At 35.6% G+C, this 19,644-nt stretch overlaps 1 protein-coding gene across 1 annotated transcript in view; it reads right to left on the bottom strand.

Annotated features, from left to right (window-relative positions):
* The window catches only part of JHY (junctional cadherin complex regulator), a 137,952-nt gene that overhangs the window by 17,589 nt on the left and 100,719 nt on the right, over window positions 1–19,644 (bottom strand). Inside the window, exon 5 of the mRNA XM_036745236.1 lies at window positions 16,851–17,145. Within this exon, the coding sequence (XP_036601131.1) occupies window positions 16,851–17,145 (295 nt within the window). The remainder of the gene's footprint in view (window positions 1–16,850; window positions 17,146–19,644) is intronic.

The raw sequence follows: 19,644 nt of genomic DNA on the forward strand, positions 1-19,644 counted from the left end.
CTAGCATTTCTTTTCACTAATACCCTAGATATTCTAGACCTCTTGTTCTTCCAGATGAATTTTGTTATTATTTTATCCAACTCTATAAAATAATTTTTTGGTAGTTCAATTGGTATGGCACTGAATAGATAGATTAATTTAGGTAAAATTGTCATTTTTATTATATTAGCTCGGCCTAACCATGAGCAACTGATATTTTTCCATTTATTTAGATCTGACTTTATTTGCATGAAAAGTGTTTCATAATTATGTTCATATAGGCCCTGGGTTTGTCTTGGCAGATAGACTCCCAAATATTTTATAGTGTCTACAGTAACTTTGAATGGAATTTCTCTTTCTATATCTTGCTGTTGGGCTTTGTCAGTAATGTATAGGAATGCTGAGGATTTATGTGGGTTTATTTTATATCCTGCAACTTTGCTAAGGTTGTTTATTATTTCAAGTAGTTTTTTACTTGATTCTCTAGGATTCTCTAAGTAAATCATCATATCATCTGCAAAAAGTGATAATTTAGCTTCTTCTTTGCCTATTCTAATTCCTTCAATTTCTTTTTCTTCTCTTATTGCTACAGCTAACGTTTCTAGTACCAAATTGAATAGTAGGGGTGATAATGGATATTCTTGTTTCACCCTTGATCTTATTGGGAAAGCATCTAGCTTATCCCCATTACAAATAATGCTTGTTGATGGTTTTAGGTAGATGCTATTTATAATTTTAAGGAAGGCTCCATTTGTTCCTATGCTTTCTAGTGTTTTTAATAGGAATGGATGTTGTATTTTGTCAAAGGCTTTTTCTGCATCTATTGAGATGATCATATGGTTTCTGCTAGTTTTGTTACTGATATGGTCAATTATGCTAATTGTTTTCCTAATGTTGAACCAGCCTTGCATTCCTGGAATGAATCCTACCTGGTCATAGTGTATTATTCTTATGATAAGTTGCTGCAATCTTTTTGCTAATATTTTATTTAAAAATTTTGCATCAATATTCATTAGGGAAATTGGTCTATAATTTTCTTTCTCTGTTTTGACTCTACCTGGTTTGGGTATTAGTACCATATTGTGTCATAAAAAGAATTTGGTAGGACTCCTTCTTCACTTATTTTTCCAAATAGTCTACAAAGTATAGGAATTAATTGTTCTTTAATTGTTTGATAGAAATCACATGTAAAACCATCTGGCCCTGAGATTTTTTCCTAGGGAGTTCACTGATGGCTTGTTCAATTTCTTTTTCTGAGATGGGGTTATTTAGAAATTTTACTTCCTTTTCTGTTAATATGGGCAATTTATGTTTTTGTAGACATTCATCCATATATCTAAGGTTGTCAAATTTATGGGCATACAATTGGGCAAAATAATTCCTAATTATTGTTTTGATTTCCTCTTCATTAGAGGTGAACTCACCCTTTTCATTTTTGATACTGGTAATTTGATTTTCTTCTTTCTTTTTTTTAATCAAATTGACAAAAGGTTTATCAATTTTATTGTTTTTTTCATAAAACCAGCTCTTTATTTATTAATTCAATAGTTTTCTTGGTTTCAATTTTATTAATCTCTCCTTTGATTTTCAGTATTTCTAATTTGATATTTAATTGGGGATTTTCAATTTGTTCTTTTTCTAGTTTTTTCAGTTGTATGCTCAAATCATTGATCTCCTTTTTCCCCATTTTATTCATGTAAGCATTTAGAGATATAAAACTTCCCCTAAGAACTGCTTTTGCTGCATTCCATAAGTTTTGGTATGTTGTCTCATTATTGTCATTCTCTTGAATGAAGTTATTAATTGTTTCTCTGATTTGTTCTTTGGCCCACTCATTCTTTAGAATTAGATTATTTAGTTTCCAATTAATTTTTAGTTTATTTTTCCATGGTTCTTTGTTACGAATAATTTTTATTGCATCATAATCTGAAAAGTATGCTTTGACTACTTCTGCCTTTCTGCACTGGATTGTGAAGTTTTATGCCCTAGTACATGGTCAATTTTTGAGTATGTGCCATGTACCGCTGAGAAGAAAATATATTCCTTTTTATCCCCATTCAGTTTTCTCCAGAGGTCTATCATATATGCCTTTTCTAAAATTCTGTTCACTTCTTTAACTTCTTTCTTATTTATTTATTTTAGATTTATCAAGTTCAGAGAGGGGAAGGTTGAGGCCCTCCCTAGTATAGTTTTGCTGTCTATTTCTTCCTGTAACTCCATTAACTTCTCCTCTAAGAATCTGCATGGTATACCACTTCGTGCATATATGTTAAATAATGGTATTGCTTCATTGTCTACGGTGCCTTTTAGCAGGATATAGTGTTCTTCCTTGTCTCTTTTAATTACATCTATCTTTGCTTTTGCTTTGTCTGAGATTAGTATTGCTACCCCTGCTTTTTTTACTTTAGCTGAAGCACAATATATTCTGCTCCAGCCTTTTACCTTTACCCTGTGTGTATCTCCCTGTTTCAAATGTGTTTCTTGTAAACAACATATTGTAGGATTATGGTTTTTAATCTATTCTGCTATCCACTTCCATTTTAAGGGAGAGTTCATCCCATTCACATTCACAGTTATGATTTCTATCTGTGTCTTTTTCTCCATCCTATTTCCCCCTGTTTATGCTTTTATTTCTCCCTTTCCCCTTCCACTTCTCAACAAAGTTTTGCTTTTGACTGCTGCCTTCCTCAGTTTGCCCTCCCTCTTTATTCCCCTCCCTTGTCTTACCATTTCCCACTTGCTACTTCTCCCCTCCCTTCTGACCACCCCCCTCCCTTTTTCCCCCTTTCCACTCCCACTTCCTGTAGGACGAGTTAGATTTCTATACTTATCAGGGTATGTTATTCCCTTCTTGAACCAGATCAGATGACAGTAAAGATCAAATACTGCTCTTCTCCATCCCTTCTTTCCCTCTACTAAAATGTGTTTTTGTGCCTTTTCATTTGGTGTAATTTACCATTTTCTACTACTTCCTTACCTCTTCTCTCAAAGCCCGCCCTTTACATCTCTTAATTTTGTTTTTTATCCTTATATCAGATATTTTATACAGACATTCACAGTCTATGTGTATCCCTTTCAATTGTCAAAATAGCTGTACTATTCTCAAGATTGACATATATATGTACATATATAAAACATACATAAGAGGATATAATTCTATATAAAGATGCAAATAATTTGCCCTTATTGATTAATTAAGTTTGTGGGGGTTTTTCCCCCATTTACCTTTTTATGTCTCTCTTGAGTTTTGTATTTGGAGATCAAATTTTTCATTGAGTTCTGGCCTTTTCATCAGGAAGGTCTGGAATTCCCTTATTTCGTTGAATGTCCATCTCCTTGCCTGAAAAATTATGCTTAATTTTGCTGGGTAGCTGATCCTTGGTTGTAGTCCCAGCTCCTTTGCCCTTTGGAATATCATATTCCAGTTTCTCCTGTCTTTTAATGTAGAAGCTGAGAGATCCTGAGTGATCCTGACTGTAGTTCCATGATATGTGAATTCTTTCTTTTTGGCTGCTTGCAGTATTTTCTCCTTGACTTTGTAATTCTGAACTTTGGCTATAATATTTCTTGGTGTTTTCAGTTTGGGATCTCTTTCAGGGGGTGATTGGTGAATTCTTTCAATGACCATTTTGCCCTCTGGTTCTAGGACCTCTGGGCAGTTATCTTTGATAATTTCTTGTAAGATACTGTCAAGGCTCTTTTTTTCATTGTGGATTTCCGGTAGACCAATAACTCTTAAATTGTCTCTCCTGGATCTAGTTTCCAGGTCAGTTGTTTTCCCAATCAGATATCTCACATTTTTTCCTATTTTTTCATTCTTTACATTTTGTTTTACTACTTCTTGATGCCTCATAGAGTCATTAGCTTCTACTTGCTCAACTCTAATTTTTAATGAGTTACTGTCTTCATTTTGCTTTTGAGACTCCTTTTCCAATTGGTTGATTTTATCTCTCAGGGTGTCATTTTCTCTATTTAGATTCTGAATCTCCATAGCCATTTCGTCAATCTTATTCTTTAGGGACTTGATTTCGTCAGTGGATTTTTTTTTCCATTTTTTCCATTTTTTTCCATACCTCCCTAATTTGGTTTTTAAAATCCCGCTTTAGCTCTTCCAGTAATGCTTTTTGGGCTTGAGACCAGTTCACACTACCTTCTGAGGTATCAGATGTGGGTATAGTGTCATTGCTATCTTCTTCCAAATTGGTATTTTGATCATGCCTGTCTCCATAAGAAGAATCAATGGTCCCCGGCTTTTTTGTGTTCTTCATGTTGGTTAGCCTTTTCCTGGCTTTACAATAAATTTCTGCTTTTGTGGCTCAGGGCTCTCTGTCCCAGTTTTCTTATTCTGGGGATTGTGAGTCTAGTTGTTGGTTTGAGAATTATAGCCTTCAGTTTCCTGAGGTGTGGGGGAGGGGTCTGGCTTCCTGAGGTCTGTTCCCCTTGGGTTGCTCTCCAGTACTGTTGCTCTTCAGCAATGGTCTCAGCTCTTTGTTGTTTGAGATGGTGTCTGGCACTTCCCCTGGGGGAGCAAGAGTATGTCTGGGCTCCTGGTGTTGACCCCTGCTAGCTCTGCCCCTCTGGGACTCAGGAACTCCTACTACTCGGCCACTGAAGCCCCACTTCTGTCTCCTCTATTCCAGTGTTTTTTTCCGAGGAATTCTCTGGGTGGGGAGGGGAGGGATTAGAGCTGTTTACCTGGCCATTATGTCTCCCGGAAGTTCAAGAAGCTGCATTTCATACCTTTGGGCTGCAAGCCTCAGGAGTTGATATCTCACTGCCTGTGACATTGAGCTGCCTCTCGTGGCTTCCACAAACTGCTGTCCTGTGTTGGGAGGCCTGAGGATCTCCGAAACCAGGAGCCCAGCTTTCTCCCAGTCTGTCTCCCACATGGGTTTTCCTGGCCGCTTCCACTTTGGTGCTGTCTGGAGCAGCTCCAAACGCTGAGTGCTCTCCAAGCCTACAGATTCGTTCCTTCGGCCTTTCAGACTCTCCTGGCTTGGAAATTTGGTCCACTCAGACTGCTCACAGTTTCTAACTCTCTCAAATCTGCTCAAATTCACTTTTTTATAGGAATCTGGCAGACCTTGTAGAGAGCTCCGGTAAGATGCTGTTTTCATGTGGCCATCTTGGCTCTGCCTCCCCAAAACTGTGTTATTATTACTAATAAGTAATAAAAAGTAGGTGTTATTATTACTAATAAAAGTAATTTTAAATTATATTACTATTACTACAACTTCATGGGGTTACAAGGAAAGTGTACTGTATACCTGAAAACTGTATAAATATAATTTTACAAAACTGAGTTATTTATAGCTAAGTCCAATTTGGTAGTAACTAAACTAAATATGTTTCCTAGAAGTAACTTGGTTAAACTGAAATATATAAGCATACTATTTAAATGATAATACTTTGTCTTACTTTTCCATAATATTGTCCATGAACAATACTGTAAAAAAGTTTGCCAGAAAAGAAGCAAAGGAAACAATAATTATACCAATTATTCAATGGAACAGAGAAAAATGATTGAAAGGCAAAAAACCCAAACCTTACTCATAATTCATGTATCCTATTCAAAAGCAACCATGCATTTTTATGTCTTAGAAATTCATTTTGCCTAGTGATTTTTAAAGGTAATATAGGGCATAGAGAATATATTTCATAGTATAACTTGTCAGCCATTTCATTTTAAGAATGTAACCCAATACAATAAAGCTTCTGGTTGTTATTGGATTATTGGTATTTTGGAACCATCATAAGAAACAAAACAAAACAAAACACCACTGTTTTCCTGAACTTGCTGGAAGGCTAGGGAACTGATACAGCTTCTGCTTTTACCATTATAATGTGAGCCCCCTACTTGCCATAAGCAGTAGAAGCCTTTGTGGTAAAACCTATTCCTTTTTCTTTTGCCTTTGAGAGACACTCAATTCTAGACAGTATTGGGTATTATAACAAAGATGATGCAAAGAGATTTAGAAGACGATAGTTAGTTTAGTGCACATCTACACTGACTTGCAAGTCATGGTGAAGGATTGGATCCCTTGTACAAGCTTTATTGAAAGTAGGTAGAATATTAATTCTAAACAAATACTAAATGTTTTTTGTGGATTCATATCTAGCTGTTAAGGTTAAGGAATAAACTTTGCACACTTTGAAAGCAGCTTTCATTTTTATGTACATGTTGCTTGGAGATTTACTTAATGTAAACCCTTTCTTTTTCTGATTTTACTTCTGAAATAAAAAATTTGGCAGAGGTCATAGGATCAAGGATTGGGAGCTGAGAGGAAACTCAGAGACAGAATCCAACTCCCTCAATTTACAAATGAGAAAAATGAAACCCAGTGAGGTTAAGTTCATTACCTAAGGTCACGTAAGCAGTAAACTGCAGAACCAAGAACTGAATTCTGGTCCTCTGGCTTTCTCTACTCCACATACTTTTTAAAAAAGTCAATTTCATGATATTACATATGGCTTAATATATGCAACAGTCAAAATTATAAAGACGACATGCTAATATGCCAATATAATAACCCACAGGCACAACAACAAACATATTCTATCAAAATTATCTGTGTGATAATTTGTTTCAGCAGCATATTGGCAACCAACCTGTTTAAAGCCTAGACCTTCTAATAGTGATTTAAGATGGAACAAGATAAATGGTACCCTTTCTCTAGAAAAGAGCAGAAAGTTCTTCATTAGAGTAAGCTAATGAAGACATGAAGTTAGAACCTCACAACTTTTAGTGTCACTTAATTGCAGTCTGCTTCTAACATCAAAAACTAGGGGAGGTCTGTCTTTTATTTAGGAAGGCTGTGAATTCCTTGATGCTTCAATTTCCTCACAATCTATTCACTTAACTCTTTGCAATATAGCATCTGATCCTACCACTCTACCAAAAAGAGTCCCTCTTCCCTCCTCACTACGCCTACAATAGGGACTCCTTCCTGATTTTGACTTTTCCTTTCATCCACTTCTCACCTCCCCTAATGGTCTCCCCTCAAAGTTCTCACCTGGTCCTTCCTTCTCTCTGCATTCCTTCCCTCGTTGATATAATTTGCTTCCATGGGTTCAGCTATTATCTCTATGCATATGAATCCCATATAGACAAATATCTTTATATAGCTACATCTTTACACATAGGCCTAATTTCTCTCTTGAACTATTGTCCTGAGTCGTTAATCGGTGATTAGACGCCTCTACCTGGATGAGTTATCTTTTCCACCAAACCCTCTCTTCCTCCAAAATTTCCTATTTCTATTGAGTGTACCCACCATTTTCCAAGTCACCCAGGTTCACAGCTTAAGAGTCATTCTTAGCTCTTCTTCCTTATTCTTCCATATCTAATAAGTTACCTGTTGATTGACTTTCACATCATCTCTCAAATACATTCTCTTTCCTTCATTCACACTGCCAACATTCTAGTTAAGGCTCTCCTCATTTTCTGTCTGGACTATTATAATTGTCTCTTCTTCCTTTTGGTTCATGAGCATTTAATAAGACTTACTATGTGCTAGGCATTATGCTAAATGCTAAGATTACAAATAAGAGATGAAAAATGGTCTCTGTAAAGGGGCATACATTTTATTGGGGACAGACTCCATGTGAAAGGGAAATTAAAAGGGGTAAGTAGGGTAGAGACTCATTTCCTCAGATGAGGCCAGCAGTACAGGCTGGAAAGAGATAAATACATGATTGATCTGGGCCTCCTCTTTAAAATAAGGGGTTCTGGGTGGAATCAGCTAATTAAAAAGAGAGGCTGAAGGGGCTAAGGGTACTTTTTAATTGATATTTTCTGCTTCTTATATCATCATAGTTATTTCACGTATCTCCCCGTCTACCCCTCCCAGAGAGGCACCCCATATGACAAATTGAATTTTTTTAAGAGAGGAAAAAAAGTCAGCACATCTGATCAATGCATTGAGAAAGTCCAAAAACATGTGCAACGTGTAACACCTGTGAACCTATCACCTGCACAAAGAAGTAGATGGGGGTGTCTTCTCACATCTCTTCATTCAAATCCCACTTGACCTTTAGAATTTTGTTATACTGACTTTTGATTTTTGATGGGTCCTTTCCATTGACATTGTTGTAGTTACTGTGCATACTGTTTTCTTGGCTCTGTTTATTTCACTCTGCATCAGTTCATGTAGAACTTTCTATATTTCTCTGTATTTATCACACACATCATCTCCTGCAGCACAGTAATATTCCATTACCTTTCATGTGCCACAGATTATTGATTCATTCCCCAATGAATGGGCATCTACTTTGTTTCCAATTCTTAGCTATCACAAAAAGTGTGGCTATAAATATTTTGGAGTATTGTGGACTTTTTTCTTATCAATGGATTTCTGTATTGTTAGTGTATTTTATATATATGTATATATATGTATACGTATACATACATACATATATATGTGTGTATATATATGTGTGTGTGTATATATATATGTATATGTATATATATATACTGGAGGTTAGCATTTTGCTTTGGGGCACTCATGGGAAGAGTGTTCGTGTGATGTAGCCAGATGAGACTCTAGGTAACCATTAAGGAGCCCCCTGGCTTTGAAAACCCAGATGTTGGTGCTTCTCTCTCTGGTAACTATGTATGTACTGCTACAGACAGGCAGTTAAAGCCCTGTCTGCTGATTTGTGTTATTTGCTCTGTCTATATAATTTCTGCTTGTCATTTTTGTTTGTATTTGCTCTGAAGTTCAGGGTATTGACTCTTCCCCTGAACTAAGTGAATGGTATATGAACCTGTGCTAGCAGCCCCACTGTGTGTTGGTGTTATTGGTCTTACACTCCCACAGCAGCTGCAAGCAACATTGTTGTTACACTTCCTTGGGATATGTCTGATTTTTAAAGGGAGCTTCTGGTTCAAAGGATATAGACATTTTGATAACCTTATTTGCATAATTCTAAATTGCTTTCCAAAGTGGCTATACTATTTCAGAGCTCCACCAATAATGTATTAGTGCACCTATCTTTCCACAATCCCTCCAACATTAACTGTTGCCATTTTTTGTCATCTTTGCTAATTTGCAGGGTGGGAGGTAAATCCTCAGAGTTGTTTTTTTTTTTGAGTGGGGAAGGCAGGGCAATTGGGGTTAAGTGACTTGCCCAAGGTCACACAGCTAGTAAGTGTGTCAAGTGTCTGAGGACAGGTTTGAACTCAGGTCCTCCTGACTCCAGGGCCAGTGCTCTACTCACTGTGCCACCTACTGCCCCTCAGACTTGTTTTGATGTTCAATTCTCTTATTATTAGTGATTCAGGGCATTTTTTCATGTGGTTGTGAATACTGTGGAGATCTGTATGCTCATATCCTTTGACCATTTATCTACTAGTAAATGGTTATTAGTCATATATATTTATATATGTCATATATATTTATTGTTTATATAACTTGGATACCAATCCCTTATCAGAAAAATCTGATACAATATTTTCCTCTCATTTAGACACTTCTCTTCTTATCCTAGATACATTAATGTTGACTGTGCAGAAGCTTTTTCAGTTTCAAGTAATCAAAGTTATCTATTTTTATCTTTTGTAATTGCTTCTATCTCTTGTTTGGTTATGAATACATCTCTCTCTAGCTGTGAAAGGTACATGATCTTTTTCTCTTCTAATTTTTTTAAATAGTATGCCCTTTAATATTAAAGTTTGTGTATCTATTTAGAAGACATTACAGATTGTTGTACAAGGTGATCTAAAACTGATTTCTGTTGGATTGCTTTACGGTTTTCCCAGCAGTTTTTTTTATCATATAGGAAGTTTTTCCCATCAAATATTTTACATTTTATTAAACACTGGGCAACTGATTTTCATTGTTTCTGAATCTCCCTGTTCCATTGATCTCTTTATTCTTCAACCAATATCAAATGATCTTGATGACTGCTGCTTTGTTTTATAGGTTGAAGTCTGGAAGTTTTATTTCCCCTTCATCCATACTTCTTTTCATCATTTCCCTTGATATTCTAGCTCTTTTGTTTTTCCAAATGAATTGCATTATTATTTTTTCAAGTTCTGTAAAGTGCTGCATTGGTATTTTGATTGGCTATAGCATTAAAAGTATAAATTAATTTTAGTGGTATTATACACCATCTATTGGCCTTTTATTATACTGATGTGGCCTAGCCATGAGCACTGAATAACCTCCAATTATTTAAGTTGTTTTTATTTCTTTAAGGAGCACTATGAAATTCAATCTATACAAGTTTTTTGTGTGCTCTGGGAGGTTGATCCCCAGATAGTTTATGCACTCCATAGTTACTGGGAATGAGATTTCTATTTCTATTATTGCTTCTTGGGTTTTGTTATTATTATATAGAAATATTGATTTTTGAGGATTTATTTGGTGACCTGCAATTGTGCTGACACTCTTATTTTCCAAGTAAACCACCATATCATCAGCAAACAGGTACAGTTTTGTCTTCTCTTTCTTTATCTTTATTCCTTTCATTCATTTGTCTTATCTCATTGCTAGCGTTTCCAGATCTATATCAAATAATAGTGGGAAGAATGGGCATCCTTGCTTTATTCTCACACTCATTGGAAAACTTTCTAGTGTGTCCCTATTGTATATGAGGCTTGTTTTTGATAAATGCTTTTTTAAGATATTAAAAAGGTCCCTCTATATTTGTAGGGTTGTTTGTTTTGTTTTTGTCACAAAAGTGTTGTTCATTGTCAGAGGCCCATTCTGCATCTATTGAGATGATCATGTGGCTCTGGATGTTTTAGTTTTTAATACAATCACTTTTATTGATTTTCCCCATAATATTGAACTATACTTGCAACCTTGGTATAAGTCCCACTTGATTGTAATGAATGATCTCTTGGATAAATTGCTGCTATCCATTTGATAGGATTTTGTTTAAAATTTCTGAATCACTGTTCATTAATGATATTGGTCTATATTTTTCTTTCTCTTTTTTATTTTTCCCTGGCTTAGGCATTAGGACTATATTTGTCTCATGAAAGGTGCTTTCTTTCTCAATTTTTGAGAACAATTTGTAAAGTATAAGTACTAACTGTTCATTAAAAGTCTGAAAGAATTCTTCTCTGAATCTATCAGGACCAGGAGTTTTTAATTTGGTAGTTTCTTTACAGCTAGAAATATTTTCTTTTTCTAAGATAGGAGTTATTTAAGATCTCTGCCTGGTCGTCTGATAGTCTGGATATTTTATGTTTTTGAAGGTATTGCTCAATTTTTTTGTGTGTTCTAGGTTTTGTTAGCATGTAACTGTGCATAATATGTTGTCATTATTCTTTTCATTTCTCTAATTTTGCTGTCATTTCACTTTGCTCATTTGCCATTTTCTTGATTTGATATTCTGTTTTCTTTTTAGTTAGATTAGCTAAGAGTTTATCGATTTTACTAGTCTTTTCAAAGAACCATCTTTTAGTTTGATTTATCATTTCTTGGGGGTTTTTGTTCCCAATTCAGGTATTTCCCTTCTAATTTTAGTATCTTCTCTTTTGTGCTTATTTTAGGTTTATTTGATGTTCTAACTTTTAAAAATGCATATTCAGTTCATTAATCTTCTTTTTCTTGTGTTATTAATGTATAATTGTAAGGATATGATTTTCCTGCTGAGGACTACTTTATCTTTTTGGTTTTTTGCTTCATCATTATCATTTTCTTTTACATAGTTAACTGTTTCTATGACTTGTTCTTTGACCCATTCATTATTTAAGATTTCACTGTTAGGTCTTCATTTAGGTCTGCATCTTTTGTTGATGGTCCCTGAATCAATTTTGATCTTTATCGTGTTATGGTCTGTAAAGGATGTATTAACTATTTCTGCCTTTTTTGTATCTGTTTGCAATTCCTCTCTGTCCTAGTACGTGGTCAATTTTTGTAAAAGCTCCATGTGGTGAAAAGAAATATTCATTTTCTTTTGCTGTCCCATTTAGAAGATGGCATAAATCTTTTAACTCTAGTTTCTCCAGCAATTTGTCCAGTTCCATATTTTACCAATTGATTATCTTTTTATTAGACTTACTAAAAACTGATAGAGGGATGTAGAAGTCTTCTGTCAATGTTTTATTACTCTCTATGTCTTCTTGAAGCTCAGATAATGTTTTCTTTATGAATTTGGAATGTATAAGTTTATTAATGATATTTTTTTTGTCTGCGGCTCCTTTCAGCATAATATAATTTGTCTTTTTATTCCTTTATATTTTTTGAATGTTTGTTTTTGTCTGATAGAATAATAGCAACTCCTGCTTTTTTCAATTTACTTGATACATAGTAAAATTTTTTTTCCATCCCCTCAGTTTTCTTTTTTGTATATCTTTGTTTTTAAAATGTGTTTCAGGTTAAGCAACAGATTGTAGGGTTTTGTTTTCTTATCCTGTCACTCTTTTTCATTTTATTGGATTAATTCACATGTAAAGTTATAAGACTTCAGCTTATATTTTCTCCTATCTCTAAAATTGTTTATTTTCAAGTTATAATTTCACCTCCTCTTCAACTGTAAACACAGTATTACATTCCTTCATTTACTTTAATTTTTTTAACAATGGTCTTGTTTTGACTCCCTTCCTTTCATCTCAGATTTCTTCTCACTTTCTTACCCCTTTCCCTTTAGAGTTTTATTTATTAAGTTCCTTTTTTTCTCCTGCTTTTTTTTGGTTATATATTTCTTCCCCCAGTCAAGTAGATTTCTCCTTCTTCTCCCCCCTCCCAGCTATTCCTATTCACTAATTTTTAAAATTTCATTTTTGTACCTCTTCCCAGAAAAGGTTTCTCTCACTTTCTTCATTATTCCATTCTAAACTCTCGTTTTTTGATTCATAACTCCTATATTTTTTCCTGATTAAAATATGCTTATTACATACAAATTACACACATTTTCTGTAAAATATAATTTATATATACTCAAGATTTCACACACACATATATCCAGTGGTTTCAGATATTTAGGCATAAACCTATATATTTTCTGCTCTTCTTCCCCACCCTAAAAAAGGCAGAAAATCATGAAGGCCCATTGTAGGGAGCATTACAAGGTAAATGAGAAAGTAGTTATAGAAGAAAGTGAGGTAAATATAATAAAAATATTGTCATCAATGACTGGTCTTTCTCTTTTCTCTTCATGGAATCAAAACTTCTAAAATATCCATTCTAAGCTCTCCCCTCTAGGTATTTTCTGCCACTGTCTGGTAGGGCCCCACGGATTCTCCTTTTCCATTGTATCTCATTCCCAGAAAATGACAATTATTGCAGGTATCAGAGAGGACAATGCCATATGGTGGGGCCCCTCCCTCACTATATCCCTGATTTAGTGGCCCATCACAGATCTAGACCTGTTTATCTTTTCTCCCCACAGATTCCTTAAAATCTCCTGTGTCCATGCTCCCCCCTCTCCCCCCGGGGTTCCATCTCCCTCACTCTCAATGTAGGACAAGCAGACTTTTCAAGCATCAAATCCCTGAAGCCTCACCTAGTATAAGGTCCTCATCTCCCTTCACTGACCATCTCTCTTCATCCATAGCAGCATTTCCATCAGTGGAACTCCCTCCCATTGCCAAAGTAAGGACTCCTTCTACCTCCTTTTCAACTTTCCCCCCTCCTTCTCATTAATTCCCCTGGAAACTCTTTCCTTCCTAGACCATAGAGGTCACCTTTCCCACATTGCTAACCCTTGATTTGACTCTGGGACATCACACACTCCTCCATCACAAACTCCCTGCTGTCTTTCCTCCACCCTTTTCATGAATCTTCCCATGTTGTTATGTAGTCTTGTTCACAAAAGAAGACACCTGTAGATAGAGTGTGGTCAGGTTTATCCCAGTGCTCCCAAGTCCACCTCTTCATTGTTACCTCTATCAGGTTTCTGCCTTCATCCCTGTTTCTGTGTGTACATTTACAAAGAAGCCTCTTACTAGTCTCTCTGTTGTCCCTCTGTGCAGTTGCTGTTTTTGCTTGCTGCATTTAATTCACTCTTCTATATTTCTGTTGTGTGGGGTGTTCAAGAGGCAACTAAATAATCTCTATAGTTCTGAAGAACTGACTTTAAGAACCTAAAAATGTTTCAAACTATTCTTTATTATTGAACATTGATCTTTTTTGCTCTATGGTCAAGCTCAGATTGGCAGCACAGATTAATTTGGGCTGCATCCTGAGCATTGCTCTTTGGAACATATTATTCAACTCCCTCCTACATTTTATAGTGGGCACAGAATAGTCTTGCATTATTCGAATATCCCTTGCTTTGTATTTGAAGGTCTTTTACATGATGGGTTGAAGAACTTATTTCTGAATTGAATTGTTAAATTTAACCACTATTATGTCTTGAAGTTTGCAGTCTTGGGTTTTTTTCCCTGGAGGTGATCAGTGAATTCTTTCAATGAAATTTCATTTTCTATGTTCTTAAGTTCTAGATAAGTCTCTTCTATTATTTCCCTCATTACGGTGTTAACGTTTCCTGTCCTGTCATGTTCTTTTGGGAAATTTATGATCCTTAGGCTGTCTTTGATATTGGTATGTTTTGCATGAAGAGTGAACATATTTTCTTTTAATGTTATTATTTTTTGCTTTTCTTCTTCTAGACTGTCCTCACTTGTGTGTATTTGCATTTAATGTTCTTCACAGGGTGGCTCTACCACAGCTTTTCAATCTTACTCTCCTTCATACACTATTGTCTAACCAAATTAATCTACTTAGAATCTAACACTCCATCTCATATTTCTCACTACCTCTTTCTTGTTTCACTGGGTTCTGATCCATTCATTGGAAAGACGAAAAACAAAACAAAACAAACCTAGTCCTAGTAACAAATCCATTATGTCTGAAACCGAAGAGAAGAAGAGGTTAATGCCTTGAAGTTTACATATGAAACAGATTAACTTTTGATCATTCACTGACCACTCACATAAGAGACAATGTAAATTTGGAGAATTATTCTTTACTCCTTCTACCACAGATATTCCAGTGTCAACCGGAAAAAATGTCTCAGTTTAAAAAAGAAAGAAAGCTGGAACTCTAGCCTTTGCCAATGGCAAAAAGTATGATGCAAAAATGGGCTTCCATCAAGTGCTGGCTACCATCACATAATATGCATTATTTATATCAAAGATTTAATTTTCAAGTGATAAGCTAGAAGTGAGTTGAAGTATGTTCCAGATAGCTGAACTGAAAGCCCTGCGTCCAGATTTACTCAAGTCTGGCTCAACTGTCTTAGCTAGTTTTCAAAGTAGACCTACTTTTAAAATCTTGCCAATAAAAGCCCTTTGCAGCCTTTTAAAATTGAAAAGAAAGATTCAAGATTTTCTTTGTTTTATGTCTTCTTTGCAGTTACAATACCATAAAAGTTTCTAATTGTAGCACAGGGCCACATTTTTTTTTACTAATAGTGAAACCCCTATTCAGACACCATAAAATAAGGGAGAAGAAACACTGCTTTAAACAAGCTATTTCCAGGATGTGCTACTGTGTATCTTTGAGTAAGTAGCAGCCACTGACATCAACAGAATCTAAAAATGTATAAATATTGCAACATCACAATTTACTCTTTAAATTGTGCACCAAGTTATTCACCTTTGTAGAGAATAGCATAGGACTATTCTAATGGAAGGTTCTACAAAGCATGACCATTTGGCCGCCAGTGATTAATCAAAACTCTTTTCAACTGTAGACTTGGGACAAAGTATGTCTGAATTGAAAGTGACACTGGGTGCTTTGTGAGGACTTGGTTTAACTTTGAAAAGTTGTACCCTGCTGTGGGGACACAGCAGTGTAATTCTCCAGGAAATTCTTCAGATGTGTAAGTGTGAGAAAGTTACTTGAAAAAAACCCAAAAACAATGCATTGAACACTGGGGAACAGTAAATGAAAGAAATTTGCACTGCAGTTGATAAATCTAATCCAAATAATTCCTTCTTAAATGCAGTCAAGCAGCAGTACATAAATTGCCTGCTACAACAAATATATGAGTAATTACTTTAGCTTAAAACAGGCTGCTTTGGGGTTTCCAGAAAACTTATTAAATGTTTTTATGTCATGGGCACAGATGGATATTTTTATACTGTTGTATCATCTCTTATGTGTTATTGAGTACAATATAAATGATAAAGATTCATAAACTAGTGGCCACAGAACTTCCAGGAGGACAGGAATGATGGTTAAGGCTCATTATTTTTATAAATCCCGTAACTTTTAATATGGTTCAGTTTGATTCCCTTGGAAACCGAAAGATTTGATCTTACTAACAAATGGGCATAACACGGATAATGATTCACTCCATCTGGTGCCGTGGTTACCTGCTGTCCTTTACAAATATCTTTATTCTAAGTCATTTTAGCCTCTGAAATAGTTTAATGCACAAACAGTACTTCTGTGTGTTTGTCAGATAAGGGCCTAAGGTCTTTAAAACCAAAGGAAAAGATAGCCAAGATAGAAATGGATAACATTTTTTGACAAACAGTTTTTGTGAAAAAGAAAGATTTGGAACGAGTAGGAATCTGATTCTGAAAGTTAAAAACTGGAGGTACTATTATCTTGGTGATATGTGAAGCACCCTATGTGCTTTTTTCCTATGAAACAGGAATCTCAGTTTTTTTATGAAGCTAAATTTTGAGAGTCTTAAATTAAAAGCATTAAGCAGGATTGAGTTCAAAATACATTTCTTTCAAGGGCAATTCCCGATTGGTATGACTCCTAAGTAAGGAAGAACAGATGCCTGTCATATTCAGCATTGCTGAAGCCCTTATTTTAACCCTTATAATGCACAAGGTTTGAAAAAGCTAAGCTATGTGTACATTCCAAAATTACAATACATACGCTCTGTATATCATTTAAAATCTAGAGGTGGTTTAGAAATGTGACATGCTTTTTTGGGTGGGTAAATATTCTTACCTTGCTGGCAACTCTGTCTTTGTGCTTTTTCTTCTTCTCCAGTTGTAACAGGTAGCCTTCAGAATTGCAGCGGCTAAGTGTTGTCTGACTTGTCTGGCTTTTTCCGGTATCGAGTTGGGATTCACTGTCTACTCTTGAGAATACTGATGGGAACATGGTATTGGAGGAAGTTACTTCACTGGGTTGTACTTCTGTCAACTGCATTAAGGCTTGTTGATGCTGCTCCATTATGTGGGTGAGCTGAGTATCTGGAGAAACTCTTGCCGGCTGAGTTTCAGATGAAGGATGGAATTTCCTTCATAGAATAAAATTAGTAAGATTTTCAGTTATCAAAATACTGATGCATAAAATCAATAGGCTTAACAGTTTTTCCCAAAACATGAATATGATAGGTATACATGTATATATATATATATGTATACATATGTATGTATGTATAAAGTTCTGTTAAACTCTGAAATGATTTTTAAAATTCTTTGTTATACAAACTAACTCTCTGGGACAGCAGGAAATTCTGGAAAATTTAGGTGATGTGAAAACAAAAGATACCAATACATTTTAAAAATGGTTATTATTAACTATATTCCTTTAGGTATTGAGCATACATACTCATAGAATAGAAAGGCCCTCAAGAGATCTTTTAGTCTATCTCTTTGCCTCCAAGAAGGATGAAAATTAAGGTGCTGAAGACAGAAAAAGTGGAAACACTATATTTTTATAATTGGCCTACGTAAATCATAGGATTTAGAGCTAAAAAAAATTAAATTCAACCAATTCATTTTATATACAAGGAAACTGAGGCCCAGAGAAATGAAAAGAACTTCACAAGGTCTCACAAGTTGCAAGTTAAGAAAGCTGGATTGAAGCCCAGTTCTTTTTACTCTAAATCCAATGTTCTTTTTAATACTCTCTATAGTGCAAATATATTTTAGGTAATTCACCTGAATACCTTAGGGTATATTTTTTCTTGCTAGTTCATAAGTAACCTTGGAGAGTTTTTCTCTTACTAGTTCACAGAAAACGATGTTAAATCTCTTTCACCCATAATTTTGGGGTTTTAATGGCAAAAAGGGACACAGCAAAGTAAAATACTCAACAAACCTCAGCCTACAAATTATTTCTTCTGTACTTAATAAAAAATAATTTTGCCTTACATTGTGCTTGGTTGTACAAATGACAGAATAACAGGAACATGTTATTAAACCAACACCTGTATATCTGTTTCAATGAATATACCTGTATCTTTTAAAGGCATATGTACCAGGTATAGCAGGATAGATTTAGAGCTGGAAAGGACCTTAAAGGACATCTAGTCCAACCTTCTCATTTTAATAATTGGGAAAGTGAGGCCCAGGGAAGTTAAATGACTTATCCAAGGGCACACAACAGGTGTCAGACATGGGATTCAAGCTCAGGTCCTATGACTCCAAATCTGGTATTCTTTCCAGGGTACCATAACGAAAAGTTTATGAAATCTCCTCAATGAAGAAGAAACATCAGTGGAATGGACCATAATCTGTCTTTGTTCATGATATTCTCTATTGAAAACCTTTAAGAACCAGTCTAAAACCTACCTCCATCAGGAAGTCTTCTAGGACTATAATAGCCCACTTTTCTTCTCAGAACCTCTATTACATTTATAATTAGTGCTATAGAGTTTAGTTCTTAATTATTTTCTAATCATTTCATACACATTTTGTCTCTCTAAATAGATAATAAGATCCTCTGGGGCAGGGATCATGTCTTCTACGTCTTTTGTATCTTCCAAAAATGCCTAATGCAACTTGGGTTTTGGTGCTGACCTGTAATTTTATTAGTGTGGGAAAGAAGCATGGAAACATCCCCCTGATGTACATGAGCAACTAATTCACAATCTTAGAAAGCCGCCTAAAACACTGAGTATTTATATGCTTTGCCTGTGGCCACAAAGCTAGTATGTGTCAGAGACAGGCTTTCATCCTGTTGTACCAAAAGCGAGTGAGACACGCCACAGAGTATAAGTTTTAAATGGAGAATTTATTAGCCGGCGACCATTTGGGGTCTTTTACCCAAATCAAAATGGCTCCGAGTTGGGGTGGAGGAGTAGCTTAAATAGAAAATACAGGGTACAGTGGTGAATTTGGAATTTTACAGACCAGGTCACAAGGTGGTCCGGGGGCACAGGGACAGATCAAGGATTTTGACAGGTTATCGTTCAGTGGGATGATCTTATCTATTGACATTCCTTAGAGGAGTCACGAGGCCCCAGGGACATTTGCTAAATGCCAAAGAGGTCTGAGTCCATTCTTTCTGGGGGTGTTGTCAGAGGCTAGGGGTTTTCTCAGGGGTCTCCTTAGCAGTAACTGATTTTCCAGTACCACAATCCCGGTTTTCCTGACTCAAAAGCCAATGCTTTTTCCATTAAGGTCAGAATGTTGTCTCTCTTGGGGCAAACAGATATTTGTTGATTGGCTGATCTTCACAAATATACCTTGAGGGTTGGTTTGTTTTTTGTAAAGATATTCTTGCGTTCTTCCTTCGCTATTGATTTTTAGTTTGTCTTGAGTTCTATGCTCCATCCCTCAACTTCTTATTTCATTCCAGAGGTAGAAGTAGAAAAGACAAGTAAAATGAGGAGAAGAAATATCTTAAAGGTAGATTTTTCAAGGGAAAGGGGAAAGAGAAAGCAGGAACCAAAGGAATTCTAAATATACTGTCCTTTCCCTGCCCAAATACTCCCCAACCCTATTTTCCCCCAAACTAAATTCCTTCTCCTTTCCTAGACATCCACCTCTGAGAGTTATTTGATAAAATG

The sequence above is a fragment of the Trichosurus vulpecula genome, chromosome 2, assembly GCF_011100635.1.
Source record: "Trichosurus vulpecula isolate mTriVul1 chromosome 2, mTriVul1.pri, whole genome shotgun sequence".
NCBI lineage: Eukaryota > Metazoa > Chordata > Mammalia > Diprotodontia > Phalangeridae > Trichosurus > Trichosurus vulpecula.